General features: G+C 41.3%; 1 protein-coding gene across 2 annotated transcripts in view; it reads left to right on the plus strand.

The window, feature by feature from the left end:
- efl1 (elongation factor like GTPase 1) overlaps nucleotides 1–24466 on the plus strand; it is an 80687-nt gene that overhangs the window by 24455 nt on the left and 31766 nt on the right. For both annotated transcript variants that reach the window (XM_042484793.2, XM_042484801.2), the window contains one exon: nucleotides 405–540. In XM_042484793.2, coding sequence (XP_042340727.1) covers nucleotides 405–540 — 136 coding nt within the window. The remainder of the gene's footprint in view (nucleotides 1–404; nucleotides 541–24466) is intronic.

Below are 24466 nucleotides of genomic sequence, written 5' to 3' on the forward strand. Positions count from 1 at the left end.
GCATGAACCATGCCAGTTGGTGATGTTTCCAGTCAGTGTGCTTTCTATTGCTCCTGTGTAGATGTTAACCAGGATCTTGCTCTGGAATTCAGCCTTCCTAAGTTTCCCTAGGAAGTAGAACCTTTTCTGTGTTTTCTAACCTGGGTGGTGATGTGTGATGACCAAGATAGGTTCTCAGTAATAGTGATTCCAAGGAAGTCAAGGAAGTCTTCTTCTATGGAACCTCAAAGGTTTACAAGTCCCCAAATCTTTCCAGGATGCATAACACAAAGTGGAAATGTAGCTACATCAACAAAGCTTACTTTTTTCCCCCTCTCTACTGCACTGCACATTAGACAAGTCCATAAATTTGATTTGGTTTGGAACTCCCGACCAATTTGGAATCCTTCTCTCCTCTCTGCCAGCTGCCAGAAGGCTGCAGTGCTTCAGACTGTGTGCCTGATGTGCCTCATCTGTCCTGTTGCTGCATAAACAGCCTGTACCTGCTGATGGGCAGAGAGCTGGAGGAGCTTGAGGAGGTGCCTGCTGGAAATGTCCTGGGTAAATATGACCATTTTTTCTCTGTGGTTATATTATTGCAGTGGCTGTTTCTTGATTTATTGGAAAAAGATTATAATTTCACCTGATTTTGGAATCAGGTGAGTTTATCCAAGTGTGGCCTTTTCTGATAAAAATGTGGGATTTGCTGGGATTATTTGGGTTTTATTAACAGTCTTTGGGGGTGTGTACAGCACATTGGGAACATGTGTCTCAATTGGGGTTTTTACAGCAGTTTGCGACACATGGCCTCTTGCCTGTTTACCACTGGCTCTGTGCATTGTCATGGAGAAAGTACCCAAACCAGCTCACCAGCAGGCTGGTGTACAGATACTATGGAAGGCCAGAAGAGATATTAAGGTTTTACAAATGACCTGTTAACACTACATTAAAATTCATGTTAATAAGTACAGTTCGGCAGTGTTATCACGCAATATTTTTACCTCTTATCACGAAAAAAAATGGACGTGTTACTGTTTGTGGCCAATGAGGGACCTTGAATCAAGGCAGTTGTACATATTCATGAATGTTGCATCATTGATGTTTAACAACAACGTAAGGAAACACGTCATGCATAAACTACTGACGTGGCCGTCTACACATGTGCAACGCAGTTGTTACAGGTCCCCCTGCAGGCACCATGTGGGCACGACATATATGAAATGTAAGAATGAGCTGTGGTTTGGAAGAATCCAATTTAAACATTCAGCAGGGACGGGCAATTTTCCAGAGCCATTGATGCTAATCTCGGCGGCTAACCACCAACAGCAGTTCTTTAATAAAAGAATTCACCTTTAATTCAGCAAATACATCTTCGTTTTTAACAGATATTTAACTAACATTAATTTATCATGTTCTAACATGTCCTTAGAGTTCTGGTTCCTGTAGATCTGTCCGCGTCTGTAATGCTAACAACCAGGCTAAGCTAAATGTTTAGCTTCAACAACAGTGTTGAACCAGCAGCCTGAACAGATAAATTCAGTAAGAAACGGTTTACATCACTGACCTACAGAGACGAGCAGGTTACCACCACAGTCTATATACAGTCTGTGGCTGCCAACCATACTATATAACGTTAATACAGATCGTTAGGTGATGACTATTAAAATGCACTGTCCCTGACTGGATCACAACAGGATGTGATTTGTCTTGTATTTTTATGCTCTACTGCGCACACTACATTTTCACGTGCTTGAAATAACATAAATAACATTTTAAAAGAGTTTTGAGAGTCGAGAAATATTTATTCATTTTGCGGAAGAGAATGACACCAAGAATTATAGATCTGTCACCAAACATTAGTGTATGATATCCCTGTCTGTCCCTAGGAAACTATACATTTTTAAAAAAATATGTCATGGTGTTCTTGGTCTTCCCCTGTCGGACTGCAATCTCAATCCACATGAGAAAACTGCCTGTTATAAAATAAACTCAGCAGCAGACCTTAAATTCAGAGTTTAGTCATCTAGGCTGAGGAACATTAGGCTACCAATATACCAGACTTATTTCTGTTCATATAAAATCAATGCCTAAAGTTATTTATTTAACTGCATTATTTTACTGATATAACTGAAGTCTGCTGCTTTTAATTTCACTCAGAGGAACTCTGATTTAATATATTGAAGGTAGTAAAATGTGTAAACTGTCCATTAAGGCAGACGAGTGGAGTGTTAGCTTGGAAAACATCCTGTTTATTCACTTCACATGAAGCTAGAATCAATACCGAATTATATAACATGTCCGCCACATGTGTCAGAGTCTTTTTAGTGTTCAGTTGTTTACAGGTACAACAAAAACCTAGTATTTATCTGCTACGTGAATAACTCAACTGGTGTCTCTGTCCTACTCTTTATTTGTTCCCCCGTGCAACCAATACAACCCAAGGACAATGCACTCGGTTATTTATAAAGATAAGAATCTTCAGACACAGTCTATGACTAAAAGGTAGACAACCGATGCTAATGCCCCTATTAACCCTTTGAAACCTGGAGTGACATCACTTCACACACACTTTACCACATCACGAGTATTAAAACCTTTGTACACTCAGCAAAGTGGTGCGATTTCTTTCATAAAGACGAAAAAAAGGCAATGAGCAACTTGGTAAGAAATCTTCTACATATTAAAAGAAATTAGTAGATTTAGAAATTTTTTGTTGTTTTTAAATGTTTAGGGAAAAGATTTAATTGTATTGTATTTCTACTTACCATAATGACATATTGTATGTTATGTTAAAAAGTTATTTTAATTTTTTAAGCACTTTCTCCAGGTCTTGTTTGCCTTATTATGTTCTTTCTTTTTTTTTTTTTTGTTTCTTTGTTTGTTTTTACTAATTTTGTAGGTAATTTTCTTGTAATTCGTACTCATTTCTTGCCTATTTTTGGGTCATTTCATTTTTCATTGCTCATTGCCTTCTGTTAAGTGCTATGTCCTATTCTGGTTATGTTTGATAGAGAGCGCACTATTGTGGATAGTGGTTGTAACGGCGGTATTTGAGGGGCGAAGAAGGAGTGGAGTAAAAAAAGTATGTCTAACAAGAAGTTGTCGTCGTAATTATTGAGCCAACGTTGGTAGCAGAGGATGGCCGCTGGCAATTATAAAGTTCTGCCACCGTTTGATGAGAAGAAATCATACAAAAGTTGGAATAATGGGGTCGAAAAATGGAGGCAGGTTTCTGACTTGGAAAAGAAGAAGCAGGCATTGGCAGTAGCCCTGTCGCTAACAGGAAGAGCCAGGGACTGCGTGCTGGAAACAGCTGTGGAGGACTTGAATAAGGATGATGGTATAAAATTAGACTCCGTGTTTTTAAAAGAGGAAAAAGATGGCCAGTACGAGGCATACACGGAGTTTGACTGGATAACAAGGGACTATGGCATTCCTGTGGTGGATTACATTGTCGAGTTTGTACAAAAGTACAGTTTTCAGTACAAAAGAATAAGTAAGTTCAATATGAAGCTTACAGATGCTCTATTACCTTTCAAGCAACTTGACACAGCAGGACTAAATGTTAGAGACAAACAGCTGGCGCTTACTGCCTGTTCAAGCCTCTCGTTTGTTAGCATGAGGTCAGAATCTTTGGTGATACTGCGCCACCAGAGGGCGTTAGTGAGCCCTGCATAAGTGGAGACTGACTGTGCATATTACACCAGGTTTACTGGTAAGAGAGAGAGTAAACACAGCCAGCAGGGGACCGTGCAGGGCACAAATCCACTTGACGGATATGGGAGGAGAACAAGATGTGCAGTCTGCCAAATCACCTATCACTGGCGAAAGATTGTTCACATAAAATGAACATGCTAGGTCAGGGGTGTCAAACTCAAATACACAATGGGCCAAAATTAAATACTGGGACAAGTCGTGGGCCAGACTCGATATTTATTGAAAAATTGACTACAACTGAGCATGTTTTCCCTTCTCTCCAGATATATAATGATAAACTTTTTCATATGAAAACAAACTTAAGCTTTGCTTAGACATTGAATCTAGAATAATCAAAGCTTATTTATATTATAAACACATGAGAAATCAAATTTCAAATAAAAGACATAACAGTGGCATTAGTTTCTTATTTTTATTTAAATAAATAAAATAAAAATCTATGCCTCTCTCTCTATCTGTAGCCTTTTTAAGTTCGCACAAGACAAACAGGTCTGTCCTTTATATTCGTGAACAGATACTCTGCCTCCCACCTGTCTAGAAAGCTCCTGTTTTCAAAGTCCACCTTTCGTTTAGCCATTTTTTGGGAGGGATAGCTTAAATTTGCCCGAGGTGACTGACAGCATGAGGTTGCTAATGAATGTCAACAGAGGAAGAGGGGGCGCTTGCAGGTCTTGATTGACACGCCAATGCACTTGCAGTGCATTCTGGGATTTGTACTATGAGAGGTGCACGTGCTATATACTGGCGGGCCAGCTCTAATAGACATTTGATATTATCTCGGGGGCCAACTATAATTACACCAGGGTCCGGAATTGGCCTGCGGACCTTGAGTTTGACATCTCTGTGCTAAGTTAACAGAAGATGAACAAATGACAAATGTTGTTGAAGAATGCAATACTATTTTGTTATCAAAAGAGTCATTATCTGACACAGAAATCTTCATGGTAGTCTTTGGGATCAGCTGTAACTGACACAGCCTGCACCAGAACTGTGTGTGGACAAAAATGGCTGGATCACTACCTCAGCAGACTTATGCAGAGTGAATTACTAAAAATTCAGGATACAAAGAGTGCACGGTCCTTCAAGTTTGGTGATGGGAGAGTTGTTTACTCTACAAAGAAGATGAAAATCCCAGCCATGATAGGACGGACTAAATGCAAAATTGAAACTGAGGTTGTCCCAGCTGATATTCCTTTGCTTTTGTGCAAAAAATCACTGAAAAGAGCAACTGCAGTTTTAGACATTGAAAATGATAAAGCCACTATGTTCAAACAACCAGTCAAACTTGAACTAACATTATCAAGACATTACTGTGTAAAAATAAAAGATGACAGCAACCTGGATGAAAACGAAACCCCAAATGAGGATGAAATCCTCACAATGACGGAAAACATGACAACACAAGACAACCATAAAGTGTTAATGAAGCTCTGCAAGCAATTTGGACACGTCTCAGTGGTTAGACTTCAAAAACTGCTGACCTGCTCAGGTAACAATGATGTTGAATGCAACACAATCCTCAAGGGCATTGTAAAAAGCTATGAGACATGCATCAGATACTGCAGACCAGAGCCAAAGCCAGCGGTGGGTTTGCCTATGGCCTCAAGCTATAATGAAACTGTAGCTGGTGACTTGCATGAACTAGAGCCAGGAGTTTGGTATCTGCATGCAGTTGATCATTTTCCAGGTTTCAGTGCAGGGAGCACTGTCACCTCCAAGAAACCCAGAGATATCTTAAAGCACTTTATTCACTGCTGGATAAGTGTTCATGGCCCTCCACGCAGACTGTTCAGTGACAATGGAGGTGATTTCATCAACGAGGAGATAAGAGACATGGCTGAACATTTTAACACTGAGGTAAAAACTACTGCAGCATACAGCCCATGGAGCAACAGCCTCTTAGAAAGGCATAATCAAACACTCACTGAAATCTTACTGAGAGTGAAAAGAGACAATGAATGTGACTGAAAAACAGCCTTAGGCTGGGCCTTAATGGCAAAAAACTCCATGCACAATGTCCATGCTACAGTTCCTACCAGTTACCAGTAGGATTTGGGCATAATATATCTACTTTATACCTTGTATGAATTTCTTTTATGGCCTCCCATAGGATACATGTCCCAAAGAGAAGTCAGACACAAATGGCTGCTGATCTACAGTTTATAGCTCGCACCAACGGCTGACGCTGCTCTGGTGTCAGTGTTGTGTAGGTTCGGGAAAACATCCTGGTGCAGACTAGTTTACAGTCAGTTGGTGCTGCGATCTCATACAGTTGTTCAGACAGTTACAGGGCTGTTGTTCTCGTCTCATTTCGAGTGCCTGATAGTCCGCTAACATTTTCGTCTTGTCTCATCAGGGAAAATGAAACATAGATTTTGTCATAGTTTTTATCGCTAAGCTCAAATCTTAGCTCGTCATTGTCTCGTTTTTGTTTTGGAAATTTCACAAATAATTTTCATCATAGTTTTCGTGGAGGAGGTAACCCAGGCTCAGGTATACAGGATCATGTACGCAAGTCAAGTGCACTTTGAGTATCAAGGTGCTTTTAGATTGATGGACAACCACACTTGCTTTGCTTTATTTGAACAGATTTGAGTACTGATGTGTTTCTGAGCCTCAAACAGCCAGTGTATGAGTGAACAGATATTAGCTGTAGCTAGCTAACACTCTCTGCACAGATCATTGTGGCTGAATGTTCCTATACTGTATTTTAGAGGTGAAACATCGATTAGTTAACGAGCTAGAAAATCAGCTATTTTGATAATTAATTGTCATTTTTAGGGTCATTTTAAGAGAATATTTCACCACTTTCTGACATTTAATAGACGACTATTCAGTTGATTGAGAAAATAATCATCCGATTCATTGATAATGAATATAATCATTTGTGCCGTACAAATTTCTCTCCCTGTCGATGTTTGATGTTCATGGAGCAGAGGAATAAACTACCACACATATCTTATTTTATTATTGGTCTGAGCCTCAAAAATCATAGAAAAGTATTAGTTGGGGTGCCTGGTTGCTCAGTGGATAGAGCGGTGCCCCATATCTCCACAGCAGGTCCGATTCTGGCCTTGACCCTTTGCTGCGTGTCGCCCCCTCTCTCTCTCCCCCTTTTATGCTTAAACTGTCCTGTCCATTAAAGGCAATAAAAGCCCCCTCAAAAAAGAAGAAGTATCAGTCAAGTACTACTTTGCACATCCTCTAAAATGAGCTTAGCTTTGTTAGCATGGGTGTATTTGTGAATGCCTGTGTAGTTGAATGTATAATGCAGCATGTTGTGGTTGTTACTTTGTGCAGTATTGATTGATGTTCCTGGGCACTTTGTGCAGAGTGCTGCAAACACTGAATGAACGTCTGACCTGTGTGATATCCTCCACTAAGACTGCATGAATTATGAAGGATGCGTGCATTAGGATATTGACGTGCAGTCATCAGTGGGATGGGTGTGGGGCAGGATGCACAGTAAGAACAGGTTGTCAATAAGACGATCCGCCCTTGAGTGAGCCCTACAGATCCCTCTGCTCCTTATTTAGGTTGGGCTGTCAGCTCAGAGAAGGCCAGTGAATGGATTTTGGGAGTGGCCCTCACAGCCCATAGTTGTGTGACTGGCTGCACAGAGACACACTTCTATGACTTAGATCGAACATGGTCAGACTTCAGGACTCTTTTAAGTTCCACTAATCTGCTCTGCAATGCCAAGGGTATAATAATAATCTTGTATTTGATTGTGGTTGGAGATGGGAAGTGCTGATGTGTCAGTCCTTGCTCTTTAACATTTGAGCAATACAAGTGAAAAAACATGGACCCCGTCTGTAAAAACGTCTGTTTTGCTGCTCACAACACCAGTCTCAGGCAGCAATCTCTTAGGGCCCTAAATGCCGGAGGGTAGAGCCTCTTTCTGCCCGGGCTGGCCCTAAACCTTTTAACAGCTGGATTATCTTTGAATAGACTACAGTGAATCCCGCATTTGTCTTTCAGCCCCTAACCCCATGAATAGTCCTTCTCAGGGCCTTTTGCCAAATCTGGTTAAAGTTTGATGCAGATTTTAATGTTACAGTCTAATTGGAAAGAGTTGAATCTCACCTGTCTACATGTGTAAGATGTCCGCATAAAGGATGTGACACGACCAAAGGATATGATGCACAAAGCAACCATATGATGAAGAACATACACATGTTCCAAATATCTTATGATACTTTGTAAGGCCATGTGCAGCGATCAAATCAGCACAGTGTAACTAAAACGTAACATTGCCTGCAATCTTTCTAGTATCAGCGAAACAGTAAAGATTTCAAAAGTGTTAGTGTTTGCTGAAGCGGCCTTTATTAGAACTGCCTGAAACTGGATGTGGATTTATTGAGACTGTGCTTGTACTGGCTGATGATCCCTCATCTCCTCTGCTGATTAACTTAAGCATAGCACCTGTAAATTATAGATGACAATACCATTCCCCTAGATTTTCTTCAGAGATTTTTAAATAGCTACAAAATACTATTTATACTGACTGAATACTTAGTAGTTATCAGTTACTGAAAGACGAGCAGTCATATTGCCTAGTATGCCTTTTTAATCAACTTTATACATTTATACTATTTTGTATATATACTATGTTTATTCAGTTTTATCTATCTTGAATTAGTCCAGAATTGTAACAAAACCTTGCTTAGACTGGATAGCTCTTGTCTTGTTTAACAATTCAGCGTGCCCATGAGGAGTGCCGTCATACCTGTATGTATTCTGGACTGGTCACAGAGGTGACTGCTGTTTTGATCATTGTCTCTTTTTCTCTTGTCTCTTTCACTGCACTAGAACTGAATTACAATGCTGTAATAAAACAATTACCACCAACAATGTTGCGTGGCAATAATAAGATTGTATCAAAGCGTGTTTTACGCATATGAATGCATGTAAGCATGCCACAGTTATCAATACTGTAACCTATTGGAATTTATCAAACGTAATAAATAGCTGTAATTCGCTCTCCCTTTTGTCAGGCACAAAATCACAGCACACAGTCTTGAAATGACTGATGAAACAAGCAGGACAGAGACAAACCAAGAGATGCATTGCACAGCTAGTTTAGCTAAACTGCCTGGAGAGGGATGATGTGCACACTAACTGGCACATCAGCTTCACACCACTGTTATTTGCTGACATCGTACTTTGAGATGAGAGAACACAATTTAGCTGGTTGTTGTTCCTGCAATTCACTCTTACTGTGTTTTTACAGTTGTCATGAATAGAAGGATAGCTCCGTTTCACCCTCCAGTTAAAGTTGTAAACATTGACAGGGCCTTGGCCTAATTTGTGGAGAACACGCAACTTGTAGTGAGCGTAGGCCTGCCTGGCTCTGTTTGTGGGACATTTCAAGTGAACTTAGCAGCTGCTTAGTTTGCTTACACCATTCAGCTATTATATATATATATATATATATATATATATATATATATATATATATAAACATAGCCTACATTTAACAGAAATTTAGCAGAGCTGACAGAGAGGCAGCTGCAAACATCTGTGCCTCTATCACTGCATCGCAATATGCTGTGCTATGTTCAAGTGTCCACATACTTTTTGCCATAGAAAGTATTTGTAGAATACATTTATATCAAACTTGACTGCAGAGGGCAGCAGAGCAGCAAAAAACCACCTCCAAAGTTTTAGAGCTTCTAGACCGGATGTGTGTTGAAGTGAAGTGTTTTTCTCATGAGTTTCTTGATTTTTCTTTCAGTTTTTCTACCATTTGTTAGCCATGTTTGCATTTTCACTGATAAAGAAAACCTCAATTAACTGGCAAATCTTTGAACAATTTGGTGTAATATTTTCCCATAAAAGGCAGAATGACATTTATTAGGGCGGATCCAGTGCAAACTGTGGAAACTCTGGCTACTTTAACAAAAGTCCTTTGTCTAATTCTCTTCAGTGTTTTTGATTAGTAGCCTCCACGTTGCCAGCATTGGGATGTATCAGTGAGTGCAGCAGAGGGAGTGCACAGAGCCAGCCTGATGCTGTTTGATGGCGAGCTCAGCAAGGCCAGCAATGGTATCACAGGGGTTAAAGACGCAGGCTGCATCAAACTCTCATCATCAGCGCTTAATGTGAACCAGCTGTCTGAAGAGACTCAGCCACAGCCCAAGTCATCCAAGTCAGTCCTCTGGGAGGGAAAAAAAGAAAAAGGAGTCTGGGTAAAATGAATGATGCTGATTCAACACTGGGCGACTTTATGAAAACATTTGTTTTGCATTAGGCCTCTCTGTGTGTGCCAGCAGTGACTAGTGACCCAGATCTGTAGCGGAACACAGCGACTGAATGATTTTTCTGATGTCAGCCACACGGCGGTGTGATGGCGGAGGCCAGCTGGGTTCATCCTCAGACACGAGATATCTCTGATTTGCTTTTTAATCTTCCATCTGAAAATTGTGGCATTTAAAGTCAAATTTTTTTAGGGGAGAATCTTTAGCATGGTTGCATAAATCTCCCATGTTATATTTTTTAATGATAATCCAACATTTGGAGCTCTTTTACTGTTTCACTTATCGACAGATTGTGGATATAATTTTCATGTCTGTGCTGTCATACATTTATTTACTTTTCCAGTTACACTACAAACCAAAGGACCTCTGAAGATCAGCCTGAATTCATCTTCATCTTCAGCAAAACTACTGTAGAATCAATATTTTTGGCTAGCCTAGCATAAACACTAGTATCTGGGCAAACTGCTACACTCTGTCATGAATTCAAATACATTTAAACTAGTGCTGGGTGGTACGACAAAAGATTTTATCACTGTATTTTTTAAGATACCAGAGGTATCAAGCAACACGTTCTAATCCCAAGTTGTCTCATGTTGCCGTTTTGTTAGTGGACTTCCTTGTCTTCATATTACGTTCTAGCTATCCCTCTGTGTCTGCTGTTGATGTTCTGGGATGACACTTCCGAATCAAGGACTTCAGCAAAAGCACATGCTGACACGGATGGTTATGTTAAAGCAAAAGGGCACATGGTGGTGAGGAAAAGAAACCATCACATTCAGAAGGGAAGCAAACACTGGATTTGTGCATGAAAGTCCGGGGTTTGTTTGATCCATCCACTGTCTGCCCTTTAGGGATCTTCATGCTCCTTATATTATGTGATTACCAGGAGCTGATTCTTAAAGATCAGCAGATCATTGGTCTTAAATCCAGCTATCACCAAAGCTACATAGTTTCAAGTATGATGTAACTGCAGTTGCCACCGGGACTTTCCACAGGCCGTATGATCACATTTAAATCATTTCCTCAAAATCTAATTTACCAGCCAGTTGAACAAACTATAAAGCACAAAAACAACAGCCACTTGATGGAAGATGGATACATAACAACAACAGCTAGAGTTTGCTCACCTGTTTAGAGCCACTTTCACTCTGACGAACTGGTGTAACCTGAAGACTGTTGTTTACATGTTTGTTGTTCACTGAACTCACAGGAAAGGCAACGTGTAGCCACACCGGTAAGCAGGAAGACTCTCCACTTTTTGTCATTTCTCTGTCATCTTTGTCTTCGGCAGCAGTGGTTAATATTACCGGGAAGCTCTGCTGTGTCGTCTTTGGTTTTTTTTGCCCCTTAAGATACACAGCTCTTCTCTTGGGCACAAGTTTTGCTTCTGACTCGTTCGTGTCTTTCTTCATTGCAAGGATGCATGATATTAATTGTGCTGACAAATGATCAGCTGATAATGGGACATTTTCTTAAGTTATGTGTTATTCCAATAAGCAGTCAGACTGCTTTCACTGACTAAAAAACGTGACTAAACCCGTTTTTTTCGATACTCATATAAACTTCAACAGAACATTCCACATCAGCTGAAGCCATCTTGGCTGTTTTCAAATGACTCGAATAGTGCTCTCTTTTTATGGTCTTTATCTCAAACATGCTCCCTATGAGATAAACTGTTGTGATTGGCCTGGCACGTCTCAGGCTGCTGGAGATCTCTACACAGCAGATGCATCTCTCAGATCACAGAAAACATGAGCTTGCAGATTCGTCTCTTCCCAGGCTTTCTATTAAAGACGAAGCTTGGCACATGAAAGCAAGAATGCCTTAATTGTATCTTGTTTTGTATTTTGAAGGGCATACTGGACTAATCTTAAAACGCTGCTGCTTTTGTAGATGAAAATATTTGTCAAAAATCAGTAATGACCTTTGATGTGAACAGAGATAGAATTGGACCACTATTGGTGCACATCAAGCCTACTTGTGCGTGGTGTGTGTTTGTGTATTAGCAGCAGTGAGAGTTTTCTGCTGCTCCTGACTCATACATCTCTTTACTCAGTCGTCCTTGACACAGTTTCCAGTCCCAGCCGAGCCCTGCTGGGATCCCCCAGCCATGAAACATTCTCCACCTCATCAGTCCTCCGCTCTCCCCTTGGAAATTTATTTACCACCTCCTCTTTCATGTCCCTTCCTCTTCCCTCCTCTTTTGCTCTTTTGTCCTCCACTGCCTTCTCTCTCTCTCTCTCTCTCTCTCTCTCTCTCTCTCTCTCTTTGTCTTTCTAGGTATCCCTCCCACTGTCTCTCATCCTGGCTGTTCTGGATTTTTCTTCCCTGCTTTTTCTCTGAAACATGGCCTCAGGTGTTTGAAGCTCACATTAACTCGTCCATCTATTTGAGCAGAGATGTAGCTAGAAATAAAGAGATGGAGATAATCAGAAAAAAACAGGAATTCCCCTTTTATTAAAAAAAAAACCTTTAGTCTCTCCACATGACTGAATACACTTGCAGAGTTCCATAGCTGAGTACTATATTAGTAACAGGTTACCTATATGCTTGTGTGATTCCAGTGTTTAGGCTTAATGTCTGTCTTTGGTGGTGTGTGTTCCAGACCTCCCCAGAAAATCTGATCGGTGTGTTTGAGTTGAAAGTTGAAGTGTAACAAGATGAAAAGATGGTTTTATCTGTCTGACTTGTGCATGTGTTCTCAGTAACAGCTGATGTTAGGCAGACTTTTTTCTCTAAATTCTGTTCTGACAACACCCGAACCTGTGGTTTTCCAAAACTGTCTTTCAGACTGGATAAATCTGAAAATGACTCACTCATGTTTAAGTGTAAATGAAGGGAATAGAGCTTTTGGAAAACAAAAACATGTACCCAACCAATCACCATTGGTGCCTGCGAGGCAATTAAATTAAGAATGCAACTTTTAGCTGCTACCGGCACTTTCTGTGATGACTCGTTCGATACTCAGCAGTCACAGCTGTTGTCATAAAGCTTTGTTTATTTGGTCAGATATGATCAAGTGTGGTCTAAACAGTGGGCATATGAAAACATTTGAGGAGTGATGGACAAAATCTGTTCACATGAATATGTATGTGTATTTGCTTACGCATATGTTGTTTAGGACCTAAAAAACATAATTTGAGGGTAAAACTAAAGGTGTAAATAAATTGGTGTATCCAGATTACCTAAACTTTAGGTAATCTGGACACACCAATTTACTTACAACCTGTCTGATCATCCTGAACCGTCTGACTTTAAGTAGTAATGACAAAAGATTTCAGGTATTATGCTAGGTGCAATATTATAGATGCAATAATAATTAATTGTAATTAACCAATTCTACCACTAAAATTACCTACCATTAATATTAAGTGCAGTTTATTAAATGATAATGCTATGGGCATACATAACACCACCTGAGGTGTATGTAGTGTTGTTGGTGCAAGTAATGCTATTGTAAGGCCGGCACAGTGTGCACGCAACCTCACACCCATCTCACAATGGTCTAGCTAGTAAGTATGGTATTTGTAGAACATTATGTCATGAAAGTTGTAATCTGGATTCAAATGAGTGTTTCTGACTTTTTTAGTCTTACCTGTGACAAAGTGGTCCTCCGTTAACTGTGTGCTGGACAGTAATGGAATACTCCAGAAGCAGGCTGTAGGTGGGTCAGCTCTGAGCAGTGTAAAGTTAGAAAGTCACTGGCCTAAATAGACACCCAGCAGTGTGTGTGTGAGTGTGTGGAGAGGGGGCGATCTTCCTCTGGCAGTTGTCTGCAGGCAGATGGCTGCAGAGCATGGCAGCGCATCCCCCCCAAGGTTTCACCACCAACCGTTATTTGTGCACCTCTGTACAGCAGTGACCTGGTCTCAGACACTGACTCAGGACCTGGTTGACCTTATTTCACAGCATCATAGACATCTCAGAGCCATCGGTCGTAATATTTATCTTCATGGCTCCCTCACTCTGTGTTCTCTATTGTTCAATATGAGTGCTGCTGGCTGTCTGCCCTCATTCTTTGTCTGAGCCATGCGGTACTGGCATGCTGGCAGACAGCATTAATAGAGCCAATAGATGGCGTAAGTGGGGAGTGAAAGTGGATGGCTGCTTCACTTGTCTGGCTCTGACACTCCAGACAAAGAGAGCAGAGGAACAAAGGCTGCTACTGACTGTAACGGATGCAGAGTTACACTGAGCAGGGACCTGTGTTTTGCATTTGGAGAGCAGCTCTGCTCTGCTGATGGAACCACACCTCACATGATTACTGTGGTAGATCATTCATGGAACTGCATCCACTAAACATCGAACAATTTCATCAATATTACAGAGAAGCCAGCAGAATAAGCTCTTGAGGGGGGAAAGAGACACGTTTAGAATGAATATAATGGACTGTTCAATTGAATTATCAGTTATAGCATTACATTGTTGTTAACCCTGATATTTTAATGGGTTCTTATTCAGCTGGTTATATCTAAAGTATACATATAGCCCTCTTTAGACAGGGTATCTTGTCACTACTGACTTCATGGAATTAATGAAAAATAAGGTGTCTGTGGAAGGGCTGTCATGGTACACAGAAGTCACATTTCAGTGTGAGTTTTTCAGTTTCTTTTTATTTATTGTGAACTGACATTGGTGTCATAAACAGACGGAACCTTCCTGCTGGGGACTGAGGTAGCATTTTCCCCACAGGCAACATCAATAGCCCATTATCATGATTAAAAACAACAAATATTTCAAATTCATGTATATTAAACTGAACAAACACTTTTTCAAAAGGCAATAGGTCCAAACAGGCTATAAAACTGAAAAGCATCTATTATGATTTAAAATCCATTCAATTATATTTTCATCTGTTTATCTGGGGCCAGGTCAAGGGGGTAGCAGGCTGACCGAGGTGCTTCAGACCCTCTCCCCAAAGCAGTGCTCCACCTGCCGATCACGTGTCATTCCCACACCGGATTAGATATATAATCCCTCAAGCGTGTTCTGGGTCTACTGCGGGGCGTACTGCCCGCTTTATGTGCCAAAAATCCTCTAACAGGAGGTGTCCAGGCGGCACCCTGGTCAGATGCATGAACCAGCTTAACTTGCCCCTTTACCTTTTGATGCAAAGGGGCAGCGTATGTATTCCAAGCGTCCTCTGGATGTCTGAGCTGTTCACCCTATCATGAAGGTCGAGCCCAGTCAACCTACAGAGGACGCTCATTTCGCTCACTTTTGTCTGGGATCTCTTCCTTTCGCTTACTACCCAAAGCTCATGACCATAGGTAAGGCTTCAGACAAAGGTGGACCAGTAAATTGAGAGCTTTTACGTCTGGCTCAGCACCCTCTTAATACCATGATAGCCCGGCGCAAAGTGGCCTATCCGTCCCACCCTCCATTTTACCCTAACTTGACACATAGAGCATGAGATACTTGAACTCCTTCACTTGGGGTAGTAACTTGCTCCCAACCCAGAGGGGCCAAGCTGTAGTTCCAGCAGAGAACCATGGCCTCAGACTTGGCTTTGCACTCAGATATATGTGTGTCTGCTTTCCTTGGGTCTTTAAACTCTGCCTCTTCCAAAAAGGATGTGATTGGATGGGTTCAGAAGTTCCTCAAATTGATCTTTTCACCAATCAACAATATCCTCATTCTGGGCAGCAGTTCTTCTCTACTGCAGAGCACAGCCCGAGAGATGCCCTTCTGTCCTTTCCTGAGCCATCTAACAGTTTGCCAGAACTTCCTTGAGGCCAACTTACAGGCCTTCTCCAGAGACCCTGGAACTCCTCCCACACAGGCGCTTTCGCTGCAGCCCGTCTGCCCAGCTGATAACCAACAACTGGTATGGGGGCCTCTGCAATGAACCTCAACAGACTTCATGTACATGGCAAGCACAACAAGGATCACTGAAATGGTGCATCCAGTCATGATCCCTTTCTCAAGCTTGACCCACTCTGATTATGTAGACCCAGACCCACAGAGACTCTCAGACTGAAGCTGTTGTAGCAGTACCAAATAAGATCCCTAAACTTACCTGGAATATGGTTCAGATTCAGTTCCTCTTTGACTAGCTTGTGGGGTGTGGACCCAAAGGTGTTTCACACACAAAAAAATCATAGTAAAAATAAAAGTTAACACTAAGCTCACACAGCTACTATGATTAGTCACAGCTAGTCACTCCTTCTAAATTAATTTAACGATCAAAGTTGCTGCAGTGTCTTTAAAACTAGATCATTTGCCATCCATTTGAGTTTGATTTTAGTGATTTAGTGTCAGTGCATTTCATTTTTTAAGCAAATACTGCTCTTTGTTGGCTCTTATCGTAAAGGGTTGATAAGGAGCACCCTTTACTTCCAGGTCAAATTGAACAGTTTGATTGCGAGCTCAGGGGATTCAGACTGCCAAAAGTGAGCTTGCACTGTTGTTGAAATGTTGTTACACAACTCTTTGCACGCTCAAACCTTGTTACACCTATGCTTCTGCCCTCCCTGATCCACAAATCTAATTCTGTTTTTACAGATCCATTCCTGTGCACTCACAAAGCTTGACGTGCACATGCTAATTTTTTTTTGTTTTGTGCTCTCTCAAATCTTTTGTCTTTAATAAGCCCCCATAAACAACCCAAGACTGACTCAATGTCAGAAACAAGTGTTTTTAGATGTCCCTGTATCTTTCTTTTTCCCTCACTTTATACCTCCTCTCCATTTTCATTACCTCACCTCTCCCTCATTCCTTTTTATGTTGAGAGCCAGTTTTAATGGAGGTTGGGGGGTGGGCAGAAGGATCGGAAAATACCATATAACCAGAGTCACAGCCAGCTGTATGTGGTTGGAGGAAATGTCTTCAGGCTTGAGTCATCCCAAACTCTGCAGTCGGACATAGCCGTCTTGGTTCCCTGCATGTCTGTGCATGTATTAAACTGTATGTGTGTACAGATCCTTGTATACTATTGAAGCATGTAAGTTCGGGTTCCTTAAAAAAATTCTTGATCTAAGTTATCTTAATTTGAAGCCTTTTAGCTTTCAAAATAAGGATTGCTGGTATCAGCATTGGCCTGTCCGTTATGGTTCTACTTTCAACGCCTATGTTCAGTGAGAGAAAGGTTCAGTTTTTCAGTTAGGGATTTCCTTGGGTCTTTAAATCCCATGGAGTTTTGTTTTAAAATTATGCACAGAAGCTGTTTATTTGCTGAATTCTTACACTTATACCAGAATTAACACTATAAGCTTCCTAAACCATTTGTGTGTCACACATCTGTTTTGCAACTTTCTACATCCAGTTCGTTAGTGGTCAGTCTGTGTCTGTAAATATGGCCTCAATCAGGTGCTAAGAGGCAGGGAGGATACTCTTGTTGGAAAATATTCTGTTCATGCCATTATTTGTAATGAAAATAGCATAATTGGAAAGAGTGCAGAGGCATTTTATATGATGCTAATAGTAACTGCCACTCCACAAGATATTAACAGGACCACACAGTTTGTAAAGGAAACATTATGTAGTGGAGCTGGATGAAAAACCAAATATAGTGAATTATAGGTAAAAAAGCTGTGCTTTCTGGCAGGTATACAGTTTTATTGAAGAACAAATCAGTTGGTGCATACTTAACGGTTACAGATGTGGAACTTTCTTTTTTTTGTCTCATTCAGTTTTTAAGAACAAATTAAAGGGAAAACTAAGAAAACATTTGTGAATGAAGCCCACTGTATGGGACTGATGTGCTCTGGACTTTAGCTTTAAATGTTGATGTTCTTACAGCTGAGTTGATGCCTGAAAAAAATGACAAGTTTTCCAACTTATTATTAATAGAGATATTCACTTATGACCTGATTTCTAGCACATCTCATGCTTTTTTCCAAATCAGCCTGAGGACAGTGTTTGGTTGAGCTTATGAGAGTGTGTCTATACTTGTCTTTCAATGAAACACATTAAAGGATGCTTTGTTATGACCTGCTGAGTCGTTGAGGCTGCAGCTCTGCCACTATGCATTGCATTTTAAATCTGCTCTGAGTGTGAGCGGCAGGGATTGTGGGCCTGCTGGGGTTCTCTGAGTTCATTTTTTTTTTCCTCTTTCCGTTTTATTGTTCTTTGTAGGGATCAAGTCAACTAAGGGTAATTACAGTGTCAAGTTACCTCTGAGGTAGCCAACACTGTCCTGCATCTGCTCCAGCAGTCAGCCAGCTCTCAGCATCGAGTGTCTGTGTTCATGTTCTCTACACAGTCACACATTTGTGTGGGTTTTATTCTCAAAACCAAGACTGTGTATGTGCAAGAGATAAAGTGTGTGTAGTATCTGTGAAACAAAGACAGAGATGAGTCTTTCCATATTTTCTGTGAGAATTGGGGAAATGTTAAAGGATATCACACAGTGGATCTGGAGTTTGGGTGATGAGTTACGATCAGCCCCTCAGCTCCTTGTGTATTGAATGTTGTTGTTATAGCCAGCAAGAACGTCTTTCACGCTGTAAGTAGTAAAGCCCTGGAAAAGAAAAATCTATTCCAGTATTCAAATCACAGTAGATTTTTTGTTTTGTTTTTTGTTTTTTGCTTTAATCATGACACAATGTCCTCGAGGTTTGCACTCAGTTGGATGGTACAGAAGTGTTTTGACTGGATGACCAGCTTCTTTAAAATGTCTAGCAACAGTTGGCTTCATGGGTGTGGCTCCTCTGTGCTCTAAAACACAATAAGGTCTGCTTGTTTTACTGATATAGTGAAGCCCACATGTGTGTGAGAGGAGGTATAGCACACCAGCAGAGGAGCTGCAGGATTTGCCTGCAGTGTGACTTGTGAAAATAATGGTAAATGTGGCCGTGTGTCTGGTTGTGTTCCTTTGGACACCAGATAAAGAAAAATTATGAATCACTTTGGTCACAGTTTGATGCTTTCTGTCTTTAGTTAGTTGTTTCTCTTGTACTTTCCTTCACTGACAGATTTTGAAACTCTAACAATGTCCACATGCCCATATAAATATTGCAGTAACTACAGAGGACTCTCTGCATGCCTTTAGTTATGTTTTACCTTCATTTGTGTAACTCTTCACTCTTGGTGGTCTCTTGTGCTTCCTTTCCTTGCATGAAGCTGCTCTCATTATTCATTGCTGCTGTGCCCTGACTCGTCCATAGAACACAGTGAGCAGAACTTCAGCTCTCTCAATGAATCATAGAGAACAAAGAGGAGGCAACAATATCAGCCTCCCACACTGCTTATGTCATCTGATCTGCAGAATAGAGTGAACTTCATTATTACATGTTTCTGAAGGAGCAGGGTTTCCTGATGCTTTTTCTGTCTGACTTCAGACCAGCTCTTCACAATCAGTAAAAAACAGTGTATTTTATAAATTGCTGAATGTATTAACCTGAGAGCTTTAGACACATACTGTAAGTAGCAGTGACAGTGCATGGCTCTGATACCCTCCCACACATAATTTACACGGTGTTAGCTGTATGTCAGACCTTTATTGGCGTAAAAGACATTTTCCTATCTTGTAAGGTTTTGAAATTGTTCTTAAATAAGGGCTGTGGTGGACATTGGTAGCCTATCAGTATGACAGCTGATCAGCTGTGCAGCTCGTCATGTGTTGCTGACATCGCTTGAGACTGACGCTGTGGGACTGAGGATTTCTCATTTCACAGCTTCACCTCCTCTCTCCTCGCATCTCTTACTCGGCTCCTCCACTCACATCTCCTGTGGGAGGGACTAAGACGTGAGGAGTGGAGGCGAGTGAGGAACGTGAGGACTTAGGTTAGCGTAATGTAAAGCACCCCAAGTCTCTGGGTGACACCAGCTTACAGGTGTCATTGGTGCAGTGGATGACACATTCCTCATCTTTCATGTGTTGCCTTCGGTTTGATTTTCAGTAGTTTTAGCAGTCATTTCTTCCTCAGTGACCTGAGGTCATCAGGTTTCTGCAATATAGATAAAAATCTGGGCTTGTATTTTAACTACCTAGCTACAGTAGTTAATTAGCTATGACAGGACCAGCAACAGTAATCTAGCTAGCTCTGAGCATAAGTAGCTAATTTAAAGCAGTTCATCTTCAGCACAGACAGCAGTGATCTAGTGCTAGCTAGCTGCGAGCATAACTAGTTAATTCAAACCAGTTGATTTTCGATATCATGCCATAATTAAATTATGAAGAGGTAAAGCTCTTCAGTACATATGCGCTCACCAGAACAATTTGTTTAACTAATTGGGTGCCATTGATGTGTATACAACGTCAAAGTGTGTTTTCAGCGGCTGGCACAAGGGGGCGCTCCTGTGTGTACTTTTGGGGCTGCTGGGATTCGTAGTTGTAGTACAAAAGACAGTAGATCAAAACATGAAGTGGTGTAACCGGGAACAGAGAGCAGAGCGATCTGTACGGAGGTGATTCAAAACTACAGCAACAAAGCTACATCAATTCAATATTGGCATAAAATGCCCCCCAAAAAACAGAGAGGGTCACTCTCATGGATCTCGGCATTTTTATGGTTAAAATAGGGAATGCATGATAAATATTGATAAGCTACTCCTCTGCAAAGGTTATCATACCAATAAATAATGTGGACATATGGGAAGAAGAAAATAGCAACAAGAATTTGCCCGCCCTTGTGATTTCGATTGGTGGTTTGGTTTATGGACAAGTCTGAGTGAACAGCACTATTGGAGCCCTTTTGGAGTCAGTGTTCTCAGTCAGTATATCTAGTAAATGCCAATAGAGGCGAGATTAGTCTTTTATTTGTCGTTCTAAACTGTAAAGCTGAAGGAAAGCCTGTGGTTTTTAATTTTGATCCTTTTTTTTTTGCTGCACAAGTTATAAGATCAATGACACTTTGTATTAAATCCAACAATGCTCTTATTTGAGATGTATTTTCATATATGAGAGTGGCAGTACTGATCAGTGGTGAATGTACATCCATTGCTCTTTTGGTACAGAACTGTGAAAAGAAGAGTGGAGACACACTGAGATCTGTAAATAAACAGGCCTCTGCCTACAGCTCTCAGATTTCGCCTGAGATGTGAGAGGAGCTTCTCAGCACCAGTGTGGAACTGGATGGTGTTAAAGGCTGGAGAGAATCTGTGAACACAAGCCTCGGTCCTTCTCCCGTTGATAGCTCTCATCCTTTTCCAAGTAAATCTCAGGATGTTTGAGCAAGCTCTGTTTCTAACTTGCTGTTATTTTTTTGATTTTGCTTTATTATATATATATTTTTAGTGACCTTGCAAACATACCACCCACAGCAGGTTACGGGAAGTCAGCTAGCAGCAAATGTAACTGCTCAGTAACCAGAATCTTATCAGTCAGTCATTTCTTGCCAAAAGATCATCAGTACTGGGTTACCTAATAGGTTATCAGATAATAAGAAACAGATCAGTCTCAGCAATCCAGCCACCGGTACAAGTGGAATTATTGTGTTAAATCTGGACTTTTAAAACATGTAAAGATGTCAGTCTGAGTCTGACAGTGTATGAAACGTAGAGCTGAAAAGTTCTCCATGTTTTCACAATTTGACATGCAACGTGTGTGCTGCTAGCTATTTTGTTTGATATGAGATGTAATAGGTCAACCAGAAGACGGTCCAATAGCAACCTACACGGTAACTTAATTGTCATTTTTCTTAAAGGTAGTTTAAGAAGAAATGAAATTTAAGGTGATCCTAAATCCTGCTACATCTTTTGGTGTCGAATGAGTCCTACAGCCTGGGGAAAGAAGCTGCTCTGTAGTCTGATGGTTCTGCAGCCGATACTTCTGTATCTTTTTCCAGATGGCAGCAGGGTGAACAGACTGTGGCTGGTGTGGATGCTGTCTTTCAGTACTCTTTGGGCTCTGTGCAGACACCTCACTTCACTGAGGTCACTGATGCTCTGTGGATGAGAACCAGTGATGTTCTGGGCAGTTTGAATCACCCGCTGTAGAGCCTTCCTGTCCCGGGTTGTGCACGAACCATGCCAGTTGGTGATGTTTCCAGTCAGTGTGCTTTCTATTGCTCCTCTGTAGATGTTAACCAGGATCTTGCTCTGGAATTTAGCCTTCCTAAGTTTCCATAGGAAGTAGAGCCTTTTCTGCATTTTTTTAACCTGGGTGGTGATGTGTGATGACCAAGATAGGTTCTCAGTAATAGTGATTTCAAGGAACCTATAGCTGTTCACCTGCTCCACCTCAGCTCGGCTGATGTAGACAGGGGTGTGTGTCTTTGCCTCCTTCTTTCTAAAATCAACAATCAGCTCCCTGGTTTTACTGACGTTGAGCAGTAGGTTGTCCTCTGTGCACCACTCTGCAAGATTGTTGATTTTCTCCCGGTATGAACTCTCATCGTTGTTTGTAATACGGCCGATGATGGTGGTGTCGTCCGCATACTTCACAGTAGAGTTCTCCTGATGTTTGGGAGTGCAGTCATGGGTGTACAGTGTGAACAGGAGGGGGCTGAGCACACAGCCCTGGGGGGCTCCGGTGTTGAGCACTAATGTAGAGGAGATGTGACTGCCAATCTGAACTCTCTGGGGTCTGCATGTAAGGAAGTCCAGTATCCAGTGTTGTACTGGAGCCAAGAGTGTGAAGTTTTCCAATCAGCTTCATGGGAGAGATTGTGTTGAATGCTGAGCTGAAGTCAACAAACAGCATCCTGATGTAGCTGTTCTCATTCTCCAGGTGAGTGAAGCCTGAGTGAAGAACAGTTGATATGGTGTCCTCTGTGGATCTGTTGTTTCTGAAAGCATACTGGTGAAGGTCCAGGCTGGCAGCGATATTGTCTTTGATGTGCTGGAGAACTAGTTTCTCAAAGCACTTCTTCAGGATGGGGCTAAGAGCCACAGTCATAAAGACTAGACACAGCAGACTTTTTAGGTACAGGGAAGACGATGGCTGTCTTGAGGCAGGAGGGAACAGTCTCTTGTGAGAGTGAGATGTTAAAAATGACAGTTATAATATTAACAAGCTGATCAGCACAAGTTTTTAGTACTCGTCCTAGGATGTTGTCTGGGCCTGTGGACTTGTTTATATTCACTCTCAGCAGAAGTTTTCTCACATCTGCTGTGGTCACTGAGAGTGGCCGGTCCTCTGGAGGGGGAGTAGACTTCACAGCTGAGTTATTATTGAGGAGGTCAAAGCGAGCGTAAAATGTGTTCAGCTTGTCCAGCAGCGTGGCCTCACATATGATGGGGGCGCTTCTGCTTCTGTAGCCTGTGACATTTGAATCGCCTGCCACATATCTGTAGTGCTGTTGCTGTTGAGGTCTCTCTCCAGTCTCTGCTGGTGTATCCTCTTAGCCGCCTTGATGCCAGCTCTCAGTTGCTCTCTGGTGATGATGTATCCCCTCTTGTCCCCTGACTGAGAGGCAGTCCTTTTAGCTCTTTTACCTTTAACTCCCCATTCATCCAGGCTTTCTGGTTGGGGAATGATCTCACCGTCTTTGTGATCACCACGTCATCAGCACATTTGCTGATATATGATGCCACTGAAGATGCATATTCTTCAAGACTGATCTTGTTATCTTGAGTGGCAGCATTTTTGAATATATGCCAATCTGTACGTTCAAAACAGTCCTGTAGAGCTGCTGTGGCTTCATCTGTCCACACTTTAACAGTTTTAACTGATGGTTTGAGCCTTTTTATCAGCTGACAATATGTCGGCAGAAGGTGTAGGAGTCAGACATACATCTGTCAATAAATGGATTCTCCCGCGGTGCTTGTATACTGGGACAGGGACAGTAGTGTGATTAAGGGACCTAATGAAGCTGTAACTGTAGCCTCCGTCAGCTGTACATGAAAACGTACTGAATGGTGTCTGCAATGTGGTTTCCTGGAACATCTACAATTGTCTGTAGTGGTCCCTGTAATTGTTTTACTGAAGTAGCATCTGATATTCCACTATTAACAAGGATGTAGGCTTCATTTCAACATTTAGGGGGAAACACATATTAAGCAGGGTTCTGGAGGTCCTGAAATTTTGAGCTTCAGATAGTTCATTTCCTGCACTCTGGGATTTTTCTGCATCATTTTATGGTGGAATCATCTTTATTAATGTGAAAAAAACTCAGGTGGCAGGTGACAGTTCAAAATATAATGAAACATAATGTGTTAAGGCTCTCAGGCGTTGTGTATAACTCTCGAATAATTATTCTGCCGTTGATCAACTTTTTCTCTGATGTTAATTGACAAAGCCTTGGACTTCAAATAGCTTATGTGTTTTGGCAAAAGTTTTGCTAATGTTAAAAACTTTCACAGAGTTGTCATATTAAAAAATGTGATGGGCTAATATTGCAAGACTCCTATTTTAATAAGAATAAAATCATAGTAATTCCTGGCTGCCCTGTAGCCTGCTGTGCATTCCTTATTCTGCCTGTTTGACAGACACAGAACTCTGGTTCTAGGACTCTGGTGTCTGGATAAGGCAAAATTAAAAACTTCAAACTAACTGAAAGGCCTAAAATTCTTTACTGTGTGGTTTATTTTCCTAACACGTTTACCTCGTTACGGTATACTGGGCAGAGTAGGGGTGTCCAGACTTTTTGAAAGAGGGCCAAATAAGATAATTTAAAAATCCTTAG

This window comes from Plectropomus leopardus, chromosome 1 (assembly GCF_026936395.1).
Source record: "Plectropomus leopardus strain MGB_pleo_1.0 chromosome 1, ASM2693639v1, whole genome shotgun sequence".
NCBI classification, from domain to species: Eukaryota; Metazoa; Chordata; class Actinopteri; order Perciformes; family Serranidae; genus Plectropomus; species Plectropomus leopardus.